The sequence below is a fragment of the Rhipicephalus microplus genome, chromosome 2 (assembly GCF_043290135.1).
Source record: "Rhipicephalus microplus isolate Deutch F79 chromosome 2, USDA_Rmic, whole genome shotgun sequence".
Lineage (NCBI taxonomy): Eukaryota > Metazoa > Arthropoda > Arachnida > Ixodida > Ixodidae > Rhipicephalus > Rhipicephalus microplus.
Genome location: NC_134701.1, coordinates 268760616 through 268784172, shown reverse-complemented (window position 1 = coordinate 268784172; position 23557 = coordinate 268760616). Strand labels below are relative to the sequence as shown.

The 23557-nt window shown below is 44.9% G+C and overlaps 1 protein-coding gene across 1 annotated transcript in view; it reads right to left on the bottom strand.

The window, feature by feature from the left end:
- Positions 1-1832: 1832 nt before the first annotated feature.
- LOC119169235 (uncharacterized) overlaps positions 1833-23557 on the bottom strand; it is a 34172-nt gene continuing 12447 nt past the window's right edge. Inside the window, exons 6-9 of the mRNA XM_075884763.1 lie at positions 16263-16346; positions 14120-14342; positions 4808-4985; positions 1833-2096 (exon numbers count right to left, since the gene is read on the bottom strand). Of these exons, the coding sequence (XP_075740878.1) occupies position 2096; positions 4808-4985; positions 14120-14342; positions 16263-16346 (486 nt within the window). The 3' untranslated portion in view covers positions 1833-2095. The remainder of the gene's footprint in view (positions 2097-4807; positions 4986-14119; positions 14343-16262; positions 16347-23557) is intronic.

The following is a 23557-nucleotide window of genomic DNA, read 5'->3' as shown; positions in this document are numbered from 1 at the left end:
TAGTACCAAGCTAACAAGCAAATCACCATCACGAAAGGATCACAAAAGAAGCGGAAATTCAATAAATTTTCTCATTCTTTGGAATACCTTTATTAACCATAAAAACATCTCTCACAAAGGATGGGGAGCTAGCGGAAATATGTGCAGTGACTCTGCATACGAGCACGACGCGTATTCGTGTCGCAATAAACAGTAAACAGGCTGCGCTCTATGTGACACAAATGAAAAACCGCCCCTTTTTATTGTGCCGGTCGATAATATTCATTCCTATGGACATCATGTTGTAAGGGTAGCTCGGCGCACCTAGTAGCCCAGTTACCAGTCATGACGTCACGTGCCGAACACAGGCAAGCGGTAAACAGCTCAATATGCACAGATGGCAACGAAAGCAGATACTTACTTTTAACCATGGGGGAAGAAAAACAAAAGGAGGGGTCATTAGGTCACACCAATGAAGCCCACCTTGTTGGCCCAATACGTGACCAAAAGTCAGAGTTTGTGGTAGGTTTTAGTGCTCTTGGTGCTGTTGCGTCTTTGAACCACCTGCGTGAGCCGGCCGGTCAGTGCCAAACCAGCACGTTTCAATCAAAAGTTACCAGGCGCCGTACTCCGAAGTATCGGAAAGTCTCATTCCTGGCGTGATTCTGCGCAAAACGTCACGTGTTGAGCCGATAATGCTGGCTTCAAAACGTCACGGTTTGCCAAAGCTGCTTACGTGACGTCCTGATGCCTCCTTTCCTTTTTTTTCCTCCATGCTTTTAACATTGTCTTCAGGGATTAACATTGTAATAATTCGGTTGAAAGCCCCTTTGCCCGTGCATTATCAACGTCACTTGTTGATTCCACCAAGGTGTGTTTGGCTTCAATACTTAACTACGCCAAGCCATAATGCATCATTTCTGAACTCCAAACACACTATTGGTGAAAGTAGTGATCACTAAAATGACGATATTCGCTGGAAAATTGCAGATAAGCCGAAAAAAACTTGAAATGTGACTGTAAAATTCTACAAACGGCTCTGTGAAAGCAGAAGTTCAAGTCTACGTATTAAAAGCAGGACTGACAACTCTGGTTTTTACCGAAAGTGAGTTGTGGGTGGTCTAAAAATCAAACTTCACAAAATGCTCTTACGTAAGCACCTGCCATGATATGTTGCAGATTTAGCAAAGATGCATATTAAAGAATAGACATATTGTGGTGAGAAAAATATTTTTAGTCACCAGGTCGTCGACCGAGAAAGTTGATGCTTAGCGCTGGTCATGAATCTGTAGGATGGCAACCAACTGCTGCATCGTCGTGATGTCACAACCCAGTGATGAATATCTATAGGGATAAATATGTAGGCATAAAAGAAAGATGCACCAGCTGCACTACTCTACCAAGTGGAAGAAATATTGAGAGTTTGCACTCTGTACACTAGTAGTGGGTGCACTCGTCATCACAGCGCGCCTGCAACATCATAAAGCGAATGCGCGAAAGTCGGTAACGCAAGTTTAGGTCACGGTCACGCGGTTGATAATTAAACCCATCGAGAACACACACGCGAATACAATTGACAGTGCAACCGAGAAATTAGGAGCTGGGGTATGAAAGCACAACCATGGGTGCTTGTGGCACGTCGCTGACTACCGGAAGTGTGCCGCTCAGCTAGCACTGTGATTTTCTTCAGGCACTTTTCGCTGGATAAACGTGGTCTTCACATATTCCACCCACGAGGTACATTCATACACGAGACGCATAAGTTTTTTTTATCAGCAATACTGTGACTCGAAAGGATTCAACAAGGTGAGAGATTTTTTTTCTAACCATGAGGAAGAAAGCTTAAGACTTTCAAGCGTGAAGTCACTTTGTCTCTTCATAGGTGCAGCAGACACACACGCACATACACGCATACGTGTACTCAGATTCGTGTTTTCTCAATGGAAGAGTCCATCCGATTTTGGGATGCGTGTCTCCACGCAGGTGTGTTTTTGATGATCCACGTGTGCAGACAGATATCAATCGCTCTGCCGAGTAAGGTCATTCGAAACTCCTTTTGTCTTGAGTTTTTCTTTCTTTCTCGGCGACAATCGAAGAAGCCATTCGGTGGTTGAAATCTGCAAAGAAGAGCAAAGCAGAGAGAAAATAGTGATACGCTTACATTCACTATTGTGCGGCATAAAATACTGAAAATGAAGACTCTGGTTTACAAACAAAATGTGAAGAATAGACCAACCTATATGCTCAATGAATGAACTTTAATTTGTCCGACGCGAAGTCGAGTAACCGCCAACATTCTAAGAGGAATTAATCTGCGTTTATTATTTCTTTTCACCATGCGTGCGAGTCTTGAGTTGTGTCTATCTTAGCTCACACGTAGTAGGTTACTTTGGCATACACGTAAATTTTGCGACTCGTCAATCATTAACTAAACATGTTTTCATTTTCAGAAGGAACGGAAATAATTTGCGCGTATGTGTGTCTTTTCTCTTGTAGCCCTGCCATACAATACATCCCAATAAAAAAAAGCTCTTGGACTTTTCTGACACGAGTATATGTTACGTTAACTTTGTTTTCGAAAAGACGTGCGTATTATGAGGGCTCAGGACAGAGTAAGCGTGTCTGTATAAAAGTAGTTATATTTGTAAGAGTTAAATACGAAGCACAAACAAGTCATAGTACCGCTTTCATTTCCTTAGGCTGTATTTGGCTGAACGTTAAGCTATGACTGGCCGTGCAGCCACACCTAATTTTCTTTTTTCGAGCAACAGTTCTGATTCCTTCCTCGGAACTGTTTAGCCCACTCGGCTTTTGGGATTAGATGGATTATCCTAAATTAATCCGACATAAAGTTGAGAGCTACAATCATCGTCACCGCGTATACCCAACTCACGCATCATCGGCTCTGACAAAGTGGTTATTTTGCCAGCGTGTATTTTTTTCCTTTGTGTTTTATAAACAGCAAGTTCCGTAAGTGTTTACATGTCTGACAAGATTACGCGATGTTTATTTTTTCAACGCAAACACCTAAAGAAAACTATTGACAGTGTCCGGACACTTATCGGTTTCTTCTGTAGGTAATCGAGTTGACGTTATTATGAAGGGGGACATAGCGAGCCGAAAGTCGTGTTGCCGGTGCTACTTCCCATGAGCTCGCGTCTGTCACTCGAAAGGAATGTACGGGACAGCGAAATTGCATTACGTCGAGTCGTAATCAAGTGCGCAAGACGTGTTTAGCTTTGCGATGGCGCACGTAAGCTACACGGGAACCGCTCAGATATCGACGTAGAGCGTGAATCGGCCGCGCTGGCAAAACGTGACCGCAAGTCACACGCGAACTCGCTCAATAGGAGCTCCCCGCACGTAATATGGAAAGTGGCTCCACAGCCAATATCAAGGCGAGGAAGATTCAATTAAGTGACCGCCGTGTATATCGCATTCCTACGGCGGGGGTGCTTGCCACACTGTTCTGCGGAAATAGTATACCGAGAAATACTAACGATTCCGCGCCTCCCACATGAGCCACTAACACAGTAGCTCGGCACTTCGAGTTTTTCGAGCGCGTACGCACAAAATTAGGGAGCCGGTGTTGATTATGCCATTAGAAACATTCGTTTTGTTTTGGGTAAATTTTCATCTCATCTCTTTAAGACCTGCTTTTTCTGTTCAGCAGCAGACAAACTGGCAATCGACAGTGACATAGGAAGCTATACGCATTCAGAGAAGTGTCAATACTCCTAGTTTTTCTATCATGAACTCTTACCCACCCCCTCAATTTGCCCTCGTTCAGAGTTGAATAAAAAAAAACAGAGTCAAGCGAGAAAGTTAGCGTAAAAGAGCAATGTTTAAATAGTAATGTTGCCCTGTCTACATCACTAGATTATCGCAGGCCACTGAGAAAAACTAAAAAACTTATAAGTGTCTATTACGTGTTCTCCTAGGACGACTCGAGGCATACTGGTGGGGCTCTTTCACCACGCTATTTTTATCGACGTACAAATTTTGCTAACTTACTCTCTCAAATTTAATCTCACCAGCGCAACTTTCACAAGTTAACATTAGATTAATACTAATCGGCTACAACCTAACCATAAGCATACGCTATGCCCAAAGTCATCGCCGTTCCACCAACAGAGAAATGGCATAGACGTTCTATTCAATCATATTTGCTAATTTCCACGACGTCAGACACACTCCGCGTGGTTTAGAGGGGCAGTGATCCCCCACAGACACATGTTCTTCCCACTAGTTTTAACTCTAAAACGTCGACGGCCTGGCAATCTCAATCAGAGTTTCTGGCATCATTGTTACGCCAAAAGTTTCATATTTTAAGGTGTGCACGACGAACACTTACCTGTGTATATGTATGGTAGCTCCATCAGCACAGAAGGGGTACTTATGCATCGTACTTTTTTATTCTTGGTGTTTCCGCTTTCTATTTTATTGTATGAGTTATTGATATGCTCAAAACTCTGTTGAACAGTGCCTGGGTGGTAGGGCCGTTGTCAGACAGTTAAGCTCTTTTTAGCCGTATCATCCCTCGAGATGTAACTTGCTGAGATGTAACACGTCGAACTAAACATTGAAGTGAAATGGAACTAGCTTGCATGACTCTCTTGCATAGCTGACGCTGACATAAGTGGCATCGACAAGCGCGCCAAGGTTGTTTGGTCTGAGCTCGTACTTATTGCGACTATAGTTAAAGCTTATGCTTCTCCGTGTAGCAACTAAGCACGTGGGTAGAAGCCCGCATGCATATTTATTTCGCACTTCTAGGAAAGCCGGCTCGATCTTGCTCGCAGCGAACCTCTCATCGGAAGTTGCTTACCAAATAGAGAATGTTTCTGGCAACTCGGCCTCTGCGGCGGAATGCTGAAGCGACGCCTCAGCCGTGGAAAGGTGCAGCGCGCTCGACGTGTCGTCGACGCCATAGACGCACTCCATAGCGTTCTCCGGAGTCAGCAAGTTTTCCTGCGCTGGTATGCTGACATCCTCTGTAGTCTTGCCTGAAATTATATTCAGGGAAGAGAAATGAAGCTATCACAAAGGCACTTAACGTAAAAGAAGTGCAAATTGAGTGAGCTTGTATGTTTTTGTTAGCATATTTAGGCGCAAAGACAGCGCTTCCTTTTTTATGGTATACAATTGTGCAATATACCCTATACTAAATAATCATTAAGAGTTCCTTTTGATGTGACATTCTGCATGCATACTTCTCAATGCTACGTTATTAGGATCGTTTTTTTCATTTTATGCTATCTGTACTAGCTTACTTGTCAACTTATTGTTAATCCATCACTTATAGTTATTGCACAAGTTATTGCTATACTAGCCGCGACATTTGTACTAAGCGCACATCATGTTTATATTCACCAGCTCTCTAGGTAAGCGCCTCTATGGATACATTTTGGGGGTATTTGCGAAATAAAAAAGATGAAAGAAGGTAAAGCAGGCGGGACAAGCGCCTGCCTTAAGCAGTGGTTCAATTTAGAACCCTGGAGGCGATTTTGACTTTTCAACGCAACAAAGGCGAAGAAAAAGAAAACATTGCGGATGCGTGTTCAGTTCTTTTAAACTGTAAAACAATTCTATGCATCCGATTGTCTATAAGAACAAACTAATTTTGTGCTTGTACATAAAAAAACCAGATCATGCTTAGTAAACATCACAAAGATACTGTACGTCACTGCGCAAACTATCTATCGAGATATTCTTACTCCCTAAGTGGTATGTTTGCTGATCCATAAGCAAACATGTTTTTCTTTATTTATGGCATTGTACTTAACATGAAATCTTTGGGAGGTGTGGATCAAGGATTCGCCTGTCCTTAAGTGATGGTAACGTTCAAGGGCAACCAAGCGGTGAAGTTCCAAACGTACAAACTTCTCGTTGTTTATGCCGGGAAAGGAACCACATTCGTTGGTGATGCAGTGACACCCTCTACACTCCTCTCCTCCACCCATCTCGCTCTCACTTTTCTATTCCGTTCACTTGCTCTACTGTAAGTTGCATGCCTATTCTAAGCTCCACTTTCACCCTCTTCCCTTTCCCCTTAATCGCCCTCACTATCCATTTACGCCATTTGCTATGCTGTACTGCAGAGACTCGCGCTATGTTTTACCCTCCTCCTCTCCTTTCTTTCTTCTTCATCCTCACTTCTCTTGTCCTCATCTTCATTTCCTTTATGTTAACCTTTTGCTATATACAGGGTGTTTCAAGCGATGTGTTCCATATTGTTTAAAAATCAGCAAAAGACCGTATTTGCTCACTGTCTTCATAGTTGCTTTTTCTGTAGCAGCAGACATGTTAAGAAGGTTGCAGATATGATTTGAAACGGTAATTAAAAATGAAATTATTGAACTTTTTTAATTAGCGAAGTTTAGCAGTTAAGTCGAATGGGAGAATTGAAGTTCTTGATGCGAAGACCCCATTGCCGCGTTTAGATTACAGAAAAGTGGCCTCTAGCCATATCAACGAATTATTAAATTCTCCTGAATTCTGCGGCGAAACCAAAACCAACGGACCGAAGAGCTCAACAAGCAGACGACTACAATGACGTCGCCGTTGAAAACAGCGGTTACAGGGGTGCAGTTCTTCTCCGTTTCATAACGTATGTGCGTCATGCGTGATGTAAATGCGAGCGCAGCCCGCACGCCCACACAACAAAGTCGGTTAATGGTTGAACCAACAACGCTCTCCCATTTCAGTTGCGCTCTTTCGCGTTTCGGTTTGTTTCACCGCAGACTAGGGAAAAACTTCATTATTTCGCAGTTATTACTGGAAGCCGCTTTTACAAAATCTCAAAGCGGCAATTGGATTTTCGTATTAAGGACTTCAATTCTTCTATTTGACTTGACTGCCTAGTTCCACAAATTAAAAAGTTAATTATTTTAACTTTCCTATATAGTTACCATTCCAAAAAATATCTTCAGCCCTCTTAAAATGTCTCACACTACATAAAAAGCAACTCTGAAGACAGTGAGCAAATATAGCATTTACCTGATTACTAAAGAATATTGGACACATTTCTTCAAACACTCTTTGTATATACTATACTTCCATAGCTGTGCTATACATTATTTCGATTGCGTTACGCCAAGAGACGACATGGCAGCAAACGACAGCGCACAACAGCATACGATAGTTTACGACTGTTTGGGCCCCTGAAGTGCTCTGCGCTTAGAAGCCTCGGTGATTTGCCCCTTTAGCTTGCCTTTGTTTCCGAATGCTCGACAGAATGGTGCTGTGGGTGTTCGTTTATGTATGCACGGGTTTTAGCACGCAAAATATGCAGCACCCCCAAATTTCCGACATGTACAGCGATGAAACACGATGCGCGACAACTTTGAAGAAGAAAGGGTGGAAACGAAAGAAAGCGAAATTTCTAGACCCCAAGCGAAGCGAAGCTTTTAAAAAAGTAAAGAACGCTAATATATACGTCCTCTGAGAAAATACGCGCGCTAAGTGAAGCACCGAGGAGGAATAAAGTATGCATGCCTGGCTGGAAACCAAGAAAGCTGAGATCGTTCATTATGGCCCACAAGCCTAAGAAATTATAGGGTCTGAACGTAGCATCTTACGAAAGCTCTCAATGACGTGAGGCTGTGATGAAAGTGCTCGCTCAACAAAACTTGGTAGCTTTATGGAAAAAAAGAGAGTGCAAAGGGCCGATGCGCCGATGTTACAATTTGCGCAACAAAACCGTGCACTCATACAGCCACAATGAGTTTAAAAATATTCTCTTTTTTTCGTACTTTTCACTATATAGGCTTGCTGAAATAAAGTTTTTAACCTTGAAGTTTATGTACTGTGACAAAACGAAGAGGCACTGCAATTCGTGGTTTCCCATTTGGCGGACCTTTTAGGAGGTCCGCCAAACGGCAGACCGGCTTCTTAACTTTCTGTTATCCTGCGACTACTCATGTGGCAAAACACGGGAACGACTGCTGCGCAGGAGCAACAAACTATCACAAAACAACAACGCGCATACCAAGATAATCAAATTATTTTGCTCTCAGTGCTGTAGACAGCATGATAAGGAACCTGTCACTGATATTTTTAATCTCCCCTGCCTCAATTCCCTGTCAGCGCTGGCAGCACAGATGCCTCTAATAAAAAAAAAATGGCAGCATATCCACGGGGTGAATGATGGAGAGTGGGGCGAAGCATCCATCCGTCCATTCGTTCTTGCTTCTGTCCGTCCATGCGTCCGTCTGTGTGACCGTCCGTGCGTCCATCCGCCCATCCGCCCGTCCACGCGTCCATCTGTGCGTCCGTCCCTGCGTTCGTCCATGCATCCGCCCCTGCGTCCGTCCATGCGTCCATCCGTCCTGGCAGCCATCCGTGCGTCTGTCCATGCATCTGTCTGTGTGTCCGTTCGTCCATCTAGTCAACACTCCAAGTACCACCATCTCACATCTTTTCATCATATATTCCGCACATAAAAGCACCGTCATCCAGCGGACATTTTAAGGACTAAACGAGAGGGGGCACACACACACACACACTTTCTTACGGCTTGCGCTTCGTGTCTACTTCCCACCTTTAACCACCTCGATTTCATGGCATATACTAGTTCACTGTATTCATGGCACTGCGGCCCAGCGCTCGCTAAACCTTCCTAAAACCAAGGAGGTTACGCCCAGCGAGTATAACGTAGCAGCCCTTCTTGTCAGATAGTGCTCAATGTGCATGCCAATGACTGCTAATGGGGAATGAGAGACAGGAGAATTCGGCTTTTAGTTAATGCGCACGCTGTGAAGTTTTTATTGTTCAACAACGCACAGGAGAAATCTCCCACCGGCACCACCTTGCAGGTCAAAGCGTAAGACATGTTACGCACTACTGCGAGGGACGAACGGGTGCCGCTTTAAGGAGCTTCGTCCCGAAAAAGCCGGTGGTGGGTGTGACCGTCCCTTCGATCGCGTGAGTTGGCCGGTGATGCAAGCCGCCTGCATCTCGAGCTGCGCCGAGACGACGAGGAGTGTTTCCGAGAGTCATACGTATTCAGAAACGCTCTTGAATTTATTTCAACTTGCCACAGCCTCCAATGCAGCAAAAAACTCCCAAGCATTTCCCCGAAGGTGAACATGGTTAAGTGCGAATACACGGGGTGATGCTATGAGGGGTATTTATTAATTCGCACTATTATATTTATTAATCACACTATGGTGCCTTTATGGTGTAATGGTTCCTGGGAATCGCAATTTGATCACACGGGGGAGTTTACGTTAACTCACTGGCGAATGCCAACGGATTTTAACTTTACTCCCCCTCACGACCCGCTCTCGACGGGAGACTGAGAGAGAAGGCGGGCGCGCGAGAGAGAGGGGTGCGCGCGCAGCTGCAGCGAGCGAGGAGAGCGGAGGAGCGAGCGAAGGGGGAGGGGGACTATCAGCGTCGCGTCCGTGGCTTATTCGGTAGAGCGTCGCGCTGCGGCCCGCCAAGTCCTCTTTCTTTTAAAGATAGAGAGAAGACTGCGGACGCCGCCGACGGCGGTGGATGGTTTGGGGTCGCTTATAAAGTGTATTCACACTTAAAACGCGTATCGAGCGCTGTGTCTTAAGTCGTTGCCAAGAGATGAAGCACAAACGCGTTCCAAACGCGCTGCCTTTAAGGCGGTAGAAAGTCAAGTTAAAAAAAAACGATTCTGAATACAGGGGAAAGATAGTGCACAATTTATTTTCTCTTTACTTTGACGGTGTTTAGCTTCTTGCGAATGCCGCCACGTAAATTCGACACTTTGTTTGAGCTGCTGTGCCCCGCCATCTCCAAGCCAAGTACTCCGTGGTGTCCATGGTGCCACAGACCCAAAGGAACGCACTCGTTTGTATCTGTTTGCGACCAGTCGCAAATGGTCGCGCGACCGCTGCTAGTCGCCGGTGTGCACCCGCCTTTAGTATGTTAAGTGACAAAAATGAGGTAGTATGTTAAGAGGCAAAATTTACGTAAGATCACGTAAAAATAGTCACGTGACTAGAATCATGTGACGTCTCGTAACATGTCATCGCAGGACTAGAACCACGTAACATATCCGCACCAACTATTTCTACTATGTTCCCCCCAGAGCCCCGCCGTGGTGGTCTGGTGGCTAAGGTACTCGGCTGCTGATCCTCAGGTCGCGGCATCGAATCCCGGCTTCGGCGGCTGCATTTCTGATGGAGGCGGAAATGTTGTAGGCCCGTTTGCTGAGATTTGGGTGCACGTGAGAGAACCCCAGGTGGTCGAAATTTCAGGAGCCCTCCAATACGGTGTCTCTCATAATCATATGGTGATTTTTGGGACGTTAAACCCCACATAATAACAACATGTGTCACACATGTCCCGTTTATTAGGGAGGCAATGACCGGGCTAATTCCAAGAGCCGAAGTATCGGCCCCCCGAACCGCACCACGAAAGCGTGGACAATTTAGAAGTGGTCCTTTTTGGCGCGCCAGCGGACGCCGGCTGTGGCCCAAAGAACAAGTCAGAGCCGAGAGTTGATAAACAAAACAAATACTATATTCTCAAAGACGGCAGATCGAAAACAATACACAAGAATGCACACTCCACAATAGTTACATACAATACGTCACCAAACAGACAACGTACTACACAGTACAATCAACCACACTTGAAACAACGGACACAGACAACAATGCGCACTACAATGCAGTCGCATGCATTGAACAACCAAGACACTCAAAGACTAAAGAGATATAAAACCTATTCAGTCCAAAGTCCTTGGAACAAAAGTCTGAATGATACTCTTCCGAGAATCACTCACTCAAAGTCCAGCGTTGTTGTCGTTCCGCGCCCTCGAAGTTTCTCTTCCAGGAAACCTCCCGTCTTCAATTGGCCACTCTCCAGGCTCCAAACTTCTTCGCCGGAACACGTCGGCTTCACACCCGCAGCTGTTGCCACGCGTCCTCGCTCAATAGCGGTAAACACACGCTCTTGCCTGTAGCCCGAGCCTTCACCCCTCAGGTGGAAATCCTCTTCATCTCCGGCTTCGTCCCTACGGACCAAAACCTTCGCCGACTACACGGCGGAATCCCTACGCGCTCTGGCGTTAACTTCCGTCTCCTCCTGCTTTCTCATCTCGGCTGCTCGGTTAAATACCTTGCGCGCGGCATTCCAGACGCTTCTCGTCATTTCGTCGGCGCGATACGCAGCGAAAGCTGGGAAGAGGGCGAGACGGTTGGAATGCCCTCTCCGGCCGATGAGTCAACTCGGTATGACCACGCCCCTTTCGTTCTGGAAAAATCGAGTGCTTGCTCGGCCGCCGTTGTGGGGTGAGGAGGTTCGTCGTGAAGCCACGCTTCTGCGGGGAGAGCGCGCGCCCGGGGAGCCTTGGACGTTTGCTTTCTTTTTTTTTTTTGACCTCGCGGCGTTTCTCCCGCCCGTTATCGCAAGAATTTGGCGGCGCGCCCGTTTTTAGCGCTCGTTCTGTGACAACATGTTCCCCCCAGAAACTACGAAACATATACGAACGCGACTGAAATCCGAACGCCACCCAATAGCGTCACGTAGTCGCATCTAGCCAAGTCTAGCCGTGCTCAGTACTGCATCGAAACCTGAGCAACTCTGGCAAAAGCTTGGCATTACTAGACAATTTCAGCTGGGTCGAACACCAGCTCCTCTGATGATTCCAGCTTTGCGTCACAGTGCAACCTGCGCGCTTTCCAAATTTTTTTCTGAAGGTGTGACGAGGGCTTAGTCAGGTTAATGATGATATTGATGACGACGATGACGGTGGTGACGATGATGATGATGTTTATGATGATGATGATTTATGATGATGAACGAATATGAAAAGATTCTGTACTTGAGTACTTGAGTTTGGGGCCACCCCGGGTTGACACTCAACTTCAAGTTTGAGTGGCACCCCGCAAGTTGTTGGTACTTATAACCCTGCGTGCAGTCTTCAGATTGCACTTTGGTCTCCCCCTCGTCAGCTGCTATTCACGTGAACGCAGCCTTCCTTGAGTGTAGTGTCGCCATAGAGTAGCGTAGCAGCGTTCTTGCTCAAGTGGACTCTACGCTCTCGCAAAACTCTGACGCCAGCCAGTGCACGTACGCCCACTTGCATTTACCCAAAGCTGTTTAGCTTTTTCGGATACGACCCCGGGTGAGAAAATAGCATCTGCAGTCGCGAGAAACTCGTCGGTGGAGCGAGCCACACCCCAGCAGGAGACCGGGCGTTTGCGCGAAAAGCGCGTCTAACGAGCCTTGCGGGAGAGTCCAACGTACTCATAAGCGTTGCCCCACAGCTCACAAGTGGACGCCTAATGAGCCGACTGCCTTGTGCAAAATTCAGCGGCAGAGCTGCTTCGCACAGTGATGAGCCTGATGACTACCGGGCATGAAAAGAGAAGGGAAAAAGCGATGTTGTTCTGTAAGTTGTTGGTCCTATGAAAGAGTAACGCCGCCTCTCGCATCTGCAAACGCAGATATATAGGAAGATATATAGGTGTACATGTCATTCGTGCGCCGCTACGAGAACCTTCTTGGGGTGTGTTTACGCAGACTGTACGTCGCTGCCGGGTGGTGACTACGCCTGCATATCTCCAAAATTATCATTAAATTCTATCTATCTATCTATCTATCTATCTATCTATCTATCTATCTATCTATCTATCTATCTATCTATCTATCTCCGAAACTTCAGTGTTTGGAGGGCCTGCTTCGTGTGTTTGACGTGTCAAAAGTGTTGTAAACGTGGGGGCTTGCATTCGGTGAAGTTGACCCAAAAGTGTTGTATATTCAGAGCTATCCAGTAAGAACGCTTGGGAATACAGACCCAGAAAAAAGGGCCACAAAATACTTATCGCACTGATAACAAGCCCAGGTGCACCAAAATCATTTTAGGAGCTTAGCTCCTTAGGGTCAAGTCATGTCCGCCATCGTTCCTCGATGACGATGACATTGATAACGATGAAAAAAAAAACTACGTTCCAGACCACACTCTCTCTTTCTGCCATCACGGCATATGGCACAAGCATGGGACCCACTATAAGCCATGACGATGACGCTGATAACGATGAAGATGACCACCGTGATGATCTCGGAGAACGACTGGCTTGGGCAGTACATGACGTCTCGATGTTGTCTAGGATGCATTCCTATTGACTGGAAAGAACCAACAACCACCAGGGGAACGTGCACAGACCTCGTATTTGCCAACTTCGGGGTATATTCGATACTACAAAGCAAATTATTGAGGTCAAAGCGAAATTCGCAACTGAACAGAACATACCATTTATGACCAATAAAGATTGTATATTACAGTACCCAGCCTTGTCCCTCATTCACGTGCGTGAGTGGTCAATATCACGGGTGATTCATGCCAGGCGCGAGTGATCCCACTGCTTCGCCCACTCATCATCCTTCACTTCGTGAATATGCCGGGATTTTTTTTTTCGGTGCGCATGCCATGACAGCATGTTGTTTTCTCGCAATCATACATCATACTCGCTTTAAATAAGGTGCTGAATAAACTTCGTGTGCCGACCAAGTTCCTGTAGAGAGCTATTCGTGCAAAATGCCGCGTAGCACTTGAAAAAAAGGGTGATACTAAAACTAGAGATGCAGCTCTATGCTCATCATAGATAATTTCGAAGGGCCGTAACTAGATTTTTGTGTTTACATAAAAGAATGCGCACTTTCAAAGGGGCTTATCTGCAACTGTATTGTTATTATTATTATTATTATTATTATTATTATTATTATTATTATTATTATTATTATTATTATTATAATTATAATTATAATTATAATTATAATTATTATTATTATTATTATTATTATTATTATTATTATTATTATTATTATTATTATTATTATTATTATTATTATTATTATTATTATTATTATTATTATTATTATTATTATTATTATTATTATTATTAATTTTCGTGCCACAACAAGGATATGATTATGAGGCACGTCGTTGTCAACAGCTCCGAAAAATTTGACCTTCTGGAACTCCCTAGCGTACACTGACGTTACACGAGCCTCCAGCGTTCCACCTCCGTCTAATTGCGACCGCCCCGGCCGGGATCGAACGCGTGGCCTTCGGTTCAGCAGCCGAGCGCCTCAAGCACTCTACCACCAAGGCGGACTCCACGCGACAATGCAGTAAAAGAGACGTCCACATTACCCGTCGCGGTGGTGGTCACTGTGGCAGCGGGGACGGCGAGGGCCACGAAGCGGCAGGGTGAGACACGGGATCCGCTCTGCGGGAACGCCGGCTTGCGCGAGATCCGGCGGCTGGGCCACGACGCTATTCGGCTGAAGGTGCTGCGGCTGCTGCCGCTCGAGTTGCGCGGAACGGCGGCCATTGCCGAGGCGCTGTGATGCCGTCTTGGTACCGCGTTCTTTGGCTTTGTTCGTGCGAGGAAGACGGAGAAAACATCAGCGTGAGGATCGCGATTTTGCTTCTTACGCTTCGGATTGCTAGACAAGAACGAGACAAGGACTGCAGAACAGGTCGTGCGCAGGCACCACCTGTCCTGTTGTTATGTTTGCTGTTGTCCTGCAGTTCTGTGTCCTGCAGTCCTGTAGTACTACACTGTCCTGCAGTCCTTGTCTCATCATCTCATAATTCAAAACGCAAGCAACAAAAAATCATGACCCCCCCCTCCAACTGTCCCAATACATCGCTTCGTGAAGATCAAATCGACTGATTTCAGCAAAGAGGGAGCAGCTCTATGCTAGAGGCGACTGCGCGTATGAGCCTGCGTTTTTTTCAATTCCCGCACAATGCTCCCAGCTAAGCTTAACATGTCACCGCCGCACACTGTCTCAACCGCTTTCTTGAAAAGAATCCCGAGAAAACTGCTACCACCACGTGCACTCCCGGCAACGACGGTGAACACAGAACGCCCTGTGTGACGTCATTGCTTGATGTCATCACGTGGCGTTACCGAAAACCAGGGGCTTAACTACAAGTGCGCCATCGTAGGCCCAATGCTAAGTTCGACGTACTACGTTTATGGTTGACTGTGTTTTATGTCTCTAAAAAAAGAAAAGTTGTCTGACAGCCTTGCATATACGAAATAATGACAAAAGGTTGCGACGTTAAATATAGGGTGGGAGTTATTTTAGTACTTACTGCCCTCATCAAGTGCACTCTTGAAAAAAATTACCGCATAATCTCTCACCTTCTCGAGAAAACGGGAATACTTCAAAATATACATCGTGCGGGAAACCGCCGACGCACTGAGCATGCGTAACTATCCTTCACGTTCACAAGGCTTCCAGCAAAAACACACCGCGATGGCGCAGTCACCATGATGACGGAGTGTGGAGCACGAGGTCGCGGGTTCGATGCCGTGCTCTCCACGTAGGGGAATCGAACCTGTGACCTCGTGCTCTGCAGCCCAACACCATAGTGATTAAGCCATCGTGGTGGGTTCGGTTAACGTCCTCGGTGAAGCGCATTCAAATTCATTTCGATCAAAAAACCTCGCCCACCGAACCTCGTGTGCCCGTTTAAGAATGCTAGGGCCACTTTATTGATATCTTCAGTTTTAATCTTAAACGCCTTTCAGCGTTTCACGCCAAGCTCTAAGTGTACGATATGACCAGCATCGGTCTCATTCAGCGATAGGTGTTACGAAATAGGCCGAACAAAAGTGAACTTGACAGCGCAGTTTGATTACGTGGACGTTCGTTCACATCATGTCGGAGAATCAGCCATTACGAGGCTCTCAATTTGTTTTGTTGTACTTGTCTGTGTTTATGGCATTGTGATGTTGAGCACACTGAACTAAAACTACCGGATCAGTTCCAACACAATACCAACACACCTATGGCATGGCGTTTTAGAACTCGAGATCACCCGCTGGTTCTGCAGCAAAAAGATTAAATGAAAACGTGGTCTTAGCCATGGATTAACGTTTAGACCCATTCATGACGGTGCAATTCGGTTGGTGAAATCTATCTTAAAGCCCATTCTACTACAACGTGAATCATTATTCTATAAATATTTATTTTATTTGGATTTTGAAACATATGAGCACATGCGTGTGTGTGCGCGTGGGGAAGGGGGCTCATAGAATTAACCCTCTTATCTCTAGGTTATTTGTGTTTATAAATAAAGTGAAGGGTGATTGACTAGTTGGCTGACTAAAACATAAATAGTACGGCCACAGCTGCAAAACAATACCCCACAAGACTTGAGTTGTTTAAGCACAGTTCTAATTGTGAAACCTATTCCAACTGTTAGAAAATAACTAATTTGAAGGGTTGTAAGTAACTTTATTTACATTTTCTTCACTTTATTGATACCAACAACTCACCGACAGCCGGCTTCCCTGGCCTGAGGTTCTCCTTTCAATCGCGTATGTTTGGTATTGGGAGAGAACGCACAATATGCAGTAGACCTGCGAAAAAAAAAACACGGCCGTGTCACATATCATGTGAACACATCCTTGAAATGAACAAGGTTACATTGGAAGGCGCTTATTTGCACATGACCTCTATAAGTGACCAAATCAAGGCCGAACCACACGTCCGCTGCCCGAGCGCGAGCAGAAGCTGATGTGGGCGCTTGGACGAGACTCGCAAGAAATGACAATCTCCACCCACACATTACTCGGTCATTCCAGCGACGCAGGCGGCGCCATGTGGCTGTGCTCCGAAGCTGTCCCATGGTGATAATCTGGCGACGCAGTTCGGTCTCTCAGTAGTCATGAACCAAAGAAGGCGTCTGCACGCTCTGCTACGCTGATGTGCACGCTCGCGACATCACCGTCTCGTCCGCCATTTCGACGTACCGTTGCGCCGCCTATAGTCGCTGGAATGGTCGAATAGGCGCGCAAGTGTGTCCCAGCGCTCGCTCGCTCCATTAGGCAGGAATGGGCAGGTGACGCTTAATATTGAGCTGTTTATTAGCTTCAACGTTATCAATACAGAGTTTACCACTCTGTGTAAGTCAAGCTTGTACCGAACAAAGTCATACATGACCACCTAGCACTGTCAGGCTATAGTGTACATCGCTTCTACGCGCACGACGCGTCGTCCACCACCAACAGATCAGATCCGCAACGACACGATCCCGTAGAGTGCTGCTTTAGTATCCCACTCTCCGTTTGTCCATCTGACACAAGTTAAAGCTGTTTAAAGATACTAAGATGGCTTGACGAACACGAGCACCTGCTATAGAGTGTTTCGTGTATTTCGCTACGATGTGCACGACGCCTCGTGCGAGATACAGTCAATCGATCTCATGTAGTGCTTTGATACGGCGAAATCTATATATATAGTGCTAGTAAATTAACACATATGTCTGTGGTCAGACTTGTGTTAGGAACGTTAAATGTACGCCAAGATGAAACATTCGGCCGATTCCAAGTACCTAGAATTTGACGTTATGCGAAGCATGCGGAGGGAAGGTGACAGTGTTGCAATTTTTTTGCTGAGCGACATGTCATGAAATGACGCTGAATCTATATACAAATGTTGCACGCACATATATATGTTGAATAGTTGCAGATGTTTGTAACACTAATTGTTTGCACTTGCGCAACGATGTCAACTGGAGCATGCGTATCAGCAAAACCAGAATTTGATACGAAGCGCTGATGCTGGCCCTGGACACTGCTATATAAATCAACATCAGCGCATGGCACCTAACCACAATTGACGTTAACCCAACGTGACGGCTGCATCAAAGAAGCACATATGTAATGTTTATAAAATTGGGTACGCGGTACTGCAACCACTATTGACGTTTCAAGAAAATTAGCGTCTATTTGAAAAGTAGTTCCAAGACCTGGCGTAGCTCTGTGGTAGAATGCTTGACTGCCACGCAGAATGCTTGGGCTCGATATCTGCTGGGACCCTGAAGTTTATTATTTGCATTCGTCGGAGGGTCAGCGTTACCAATGTCAGGCTTTTCTTAAAAAAAGCTATTTATTCTATGCCTTAGTTGGGTCGACGCTACAGATGTCGGGTATTGCTTAACGCGGACGCGTTAGAATTGCCCATGTGTGTTCTCGTCATTCCTGGGTAGATACTAAGTGTCAATCACATGTGGCACATACCCGCATACCAGCGGCACATACCCGCCCATGTGTATGTGCCCTTGTTCGACGGGAAGTGTTTGACGATGTACGCGACGGGTTCATGACATTATTCATGTCTTGACCAGTGCGTCATATTCGTCAAACCCTCTTACCCTCCCATGCTAATTTTGGTTCACGCCAAGATAAGGGGGTGATCACGAGAGCACTCAAACGTAAGCAGATAGATAGATAGATAGATAGATAGATAGATAGATAGATAGATAGATAGATAGATAGATAGATAGACAGACAGACAGACAGACAGACAGACAGACAGACAGACAGACAGACAGACAGACAGACAGACAGACAGACAGACAGACAGACAGACAGACAGACAGATAGATAGATAGATAGATAGATAGATAGATAGATAGATAGATAGATAGATAGATAGATAGATAGATAGATAGATAGATAGATAGATAGATAGATAGATAGATAGATAGATAGATAGATAGATAGATAGATAGATAGATAGATAGATAGATAGATAGATAGATAGATAGATAGATAGATAGATAGATAGATAGATAGATAGATAGATAGATAGATAGATAGATAGACATGCTCAAAGTCGCCGTAGTTCACTAAGAAATGCTTCGCATTCAAAAGAAGGCAGTCTGAATTGGTTGCTACATGGCGCAAGCGCAGCCTCTGCAGAATACGCACAGCGCGTTTGGGCAGCGTACGTGTGAACCAAGCGTACGCTGCCAAAGCCTTCAGATAGACTAATGGTTTAAGATTAACGTTGTTTCGTGTTTTTGTCGTTGGCAATGTCGGATAAATGTTTGCAGCGTGATTTAATTTGAAACGGCCCCAATTTTCTCAATAAATGCTTTGCAATACGTGTAATGTAAACATTAACTTCCATCGCACACATTACTGAAATATGCGAAGTCATGAAGACACCAAACAGGGACAGTGTGTATGCTTAAAAATGAACACCAAATGGGGGCAGGCCATAATTGCCAAGCGTGTAGTCTAGTGCTTTATTACACCCCTGTTTATAATCATATGGTGGTTTTGGGACGTTAAAGCCCACATATCAATCATAATTACGTCCCTGTTTCTACAGTGAGAGTTTGCGTTTCGTTAGTCAGTTATTAGACAAAAATATCAACTCAATTATACGTATTTTGATCAGAGATTATTCAGGGGCAGCTCAGTTTACGCATTTCATGGTTGGCGGATAAAAAAAGGTCTCTATATATTCGCAGCCTCGGTTTAAGTCACACTTGATTTCTCAAGAAATGTGACAGCTCACAAATTGCAATTCATTCGAGTTTTAAGAAAACATACTCCGATCGTTTGCTATTACTAATTAGAAATGCGGGAATGTTGGTAAGGTTTCTTTGAATAGCATTGTATCGTGTGTGCATTAGTCCTCTTGTAGAGGGAAATTAGGAGAAGTTTTGCCGCAGTGCTCGCCCTGATTCATCTTTTCAACCCTCGCCCACGGAGGCATATGTCATCAGAGTGAAAACGAGGTATTATCAGCACAAATACGAAGTATCACGGAAAAGGGGGAGGGAAGGAGGTGGCTGCTCCCTTTCACCATGCCTCCCTCTCTGAGGGCACGCCTATGACTGCAGCGCAATTACATGGAAACACAATAAAGGCACTTGTGCTTGTGTTCATAATCATTTTTTGTGTGTGCGTTTACTTGCGCCACGATACTGTTCAAAAAGCTCAAGAAGTAGTTTCAGCAACTTCTTCGGAGTTGATTCTGCTGTAACGGGCAGGTGCTTTGATCTGGTGCTTTGTAAAGCAATCTGTGAAAAGTCCTATTTCCGAACGTGTGGGCCTTGAGTTGACTGCGGTGCTTTGAATTTATTGTCATTATTTCTTTTCCGTTCTCGTTTTGCTTCTAGAACTAAGAAGCAAACAACTGTTCAAAAAGAAGGAACGATGGCGACCCGATTGTTTTTCAAGTGGGATTTGACTTGATGAGATTGGGTGGGTCTGTTGAAAGCTAAAGCTGGGAAGTGAAACTGTTCAGATAAATGTATGCAAATTGAAGCACCTCAGACAAAAATACTTCAAATATTGGACGTGCGACACATATAGAAAACAAGGCCGTGAGCATTCAGAATTTCAAGTAATATCCTCAAAATCCTTTAGCTACGTGTGCACTCAACAGCGACCACTCAGACTGCAAAAAATAAAAAAAATAATAATAATGAACAAGTTTACAAGAAGCACTCTGAATGTTTTAAAGGTCGGTGCCGAAGAAAGAAAGCTTTCAGATATCATGATATATTGGATGACTTCCAACAAGTATCGGATGAGTCGCCAGAGATCAAAGGGTAAATATTTCTGCCAGGGTAACGACAAGTCTAATTTCTTTTCCCTTACAATGAAAGGTTCTGAGTGTGCTCTGAGCAGCCATGAGCTTTGAAGAAGTCCGCGAAACTTGGGAAAATAAAAATGAAATCATCCTACACACCCATTCATCGGCTCGTTGGTTCTTTATATAATCAGTAAGAATAAACCGCAACCCTACTCTTTTGTTGCGAAAGCCAAATTGGATGGTTTCGTAGCCGTCCCTTTATTGTATTCGATAGTGGTACGCCCGGGACTTTTTCTTTTCAAAGTGATATGCACCGTCTTTAAGGGTCTCGGAATGAAAACCGGGCGTATATCGAAGCTGTGCCGGTCTTCATGTAATTGGTTCTGTATTGAAGTCATCTGAACGTTCTGGCTCATAACATTCTTGCTTATAAGGCTCTGATTCTGGACAGCATCGCAGAGATTCTACGTTGAAGGCTTAGAACACAGCATCCAGTCCGAGTCCATCCTCAAAAATATCCAACGCGCCTGTGCGAAGTGACGCGACCTCTCATCGAGAAGAGAAAGCTGTAAAAAAACAAGATAATCGTTAACTTGTTCTAAAAACGTTTTTGCTGTTTGGAATAATGAAGAACCAAAAGCGCGTATACTTGTGGGACGATCTCCACATCCGGTGAGATATGAGCTATCCGAGCATTACGCTCAGCAACCTTCCTGTTCAAGAATCAATGTAGCCTGCGTCGTGCTTGTCTCAGATGCTGTCATCGACAACTTGTGTCCAATTTTCTTGCTATCTGAGAAGTGGAATGGATTATCCTTTTTATCTTTCTATGTAGCCGTCGAGGGTGAGTATTGAAACACGCCCTCTGTATACTTTAGTGAGCTATCAGGAATATCACTCGCTAAACTTGATGGCAGTTGCAATGAATACAGTACGCACAGGAAGAAAAGTTCCTCCTTGCGATGGTTCATTCTCCACTAAGGCACCATTTCTGAAAACATTTCCACGCTTCTTTAAAACTAATAAGAGCTAGATATGAACAGAGTGGCTTCTGTGTTATTAAGTTTGCATTATTCATAGATTACGTGTAAGAAGGCTTTGAAAGAAGGTATGCTTTGTGACAAGGATAGCTTTTAATTGCATGATTATTATCTGGACCGAACCCCCATATCTCGCGAACAACGTTCGCTATCTTCTAATGATCGTTTTCACCATCTGCATAAAAAACTCTGCTATACTTTGATGGTAGGCTACCCTGCTAACAATCGCACCTCGTTGAAGCAGATTGTCCATCGGTATTTTTTTAGCAAACAACACGGCACGATGACTATAAAAAACTAAAGAAAACATTACTATTTAGCTAGAGCTCTGACGGGGACGAAGCTTAGCAAGATAACTGAAATATACGGTATTATTTATGGGGCAAGCTTTTCCTGGTGAATGAAACCTCAAAGTGCTATAGCGGGACAATGACAGCGGTTAGCACGGTCATTCATCAAAAAAAAAAAAAAACACGTCGTCTTTTACATGCAAAATCTAACCCTCCCACATTATCTATAGTGACTGCATCAACTTCAGAACACACACAACTATTCGCGTTGTCAAACAGTATTTTACAGCGTAACAGGTTAGATACGGACCGAGAAGGGACCCTTTGTGCTGTAAAATATTCTACGATGAACATGCACCAACTTACACAACTTGCGATTCTGCTTTAGCGTATTTGTGTCGTGCTCGCATCGTTATCAAATAGTCCTAAACAAGTGTGGAGTTTCTAAAACCAACGCCTTCTTTAATTTTTCTAATCTCAGTGCGAACGCGCTTCTCAACGGGAGCCCTCGGTCCGCCTTAGTTCAGGCAGTGGTCATGATGTGACGCTACATGAGGGGTAGCGCTGCTTGCGTCACACGTGCTTCCGAGAGCTTTCCTTCGGAGAAGCGATAGACGTGTTTCCCACTCCGATATCATGCGTCTGTCAGATTTATTCATTCGTGCTTCTTCTTTGTAGCTCTAAGATATGCCACCGCTGCATCACAGTGCAGCGCGTGCACTAGCGTTGCAGTGACGCTTCCCCATTGACTGCCCACACAGCGCTACGAACAGCGACACACTATCTCAAAACAACGTATCTTCTACAGCGCCAGCGTGACCGCCAATATTGTGAACACGAGGAATGCAAGATGCCACCTCGCGGATCTGTACAAGACTGAACAAAAAATTACTCCATATGATTTTTGTCGTAAGGCACTGAATGAGGGTTTCTCTTCCCCGTGAATGCAAAGCGCACGCGAAGGCTAGGCGATGAGTGAGAGCAAAAAAGGGCCACAGGAGAGGTGGTAAACGGCTGGATAGGGCGCATCTGGCTGGCATAGATAAAAATAGAGGAGGCATTGCTAAAACATTCTGGCGCCAGCTGTGACGAGGGGTGGTAACACGCATACATTTTTTGTGACAGTCAATCGAACGTAAAAAAACAAGTGCACTTGACTCTATACTGGTGATGTATTTCGCAAGCATACAGGAGGCAAGAAAGACAGACAGGAAAGAGTGTAGTCTCTGGCGCCCTTTCCTGCCTCTCTTTATTCCTACACAGTGCTTGCGCAGTACGCAACCAGTTCGCTACGAACAAAGAAGCATGCAATGTGTGAACACGACACAATGCTCTCGAATTCATCGTTTTTTTGGGGGGGCAGTTTTCACTCTGCGTGTATCGCTAAAGGCAAAATACCTTCTTTATGGTCAGCTTGAATCAACTCGTACAATTTCTTTCATCTAGCTACTCCTCTCCGGTGGACGCAAAAGGCGGAATGTTCGACGAATTGACTGCTCCGGTGATTGGGACACTTGTGTACCCGAAAGGCGGAAACATATTATTGGGGAGTTGTTTCCTCTTCGTTTGTTTTCAGCTTGTGACCTTCCTACTGCTCCTAACTGCACCAGTTTCGATTTTCTGTCGGGGCAGCATCTTACCCAACTTAACACTGCAAATAAGTACTCATATGAACATTCTGGTATCGTGTTCACTTTGTCTATAGTGCAACAACATCATATTATTCTTGGCATTGGCTTCATTTTTGACTATTCACAAAGAAAAGGAGCATAAGCTGTACCACCACAAGAGATACATTTGCCGTTCGTTTATATTGTGCTTTGCTCGAAATATTCTTCGCATTTTTCATTTTAGTAATCTCGTACGCGCTTTCTCAGTGTAAATAAATGGCGGGTGAGTAGTTAT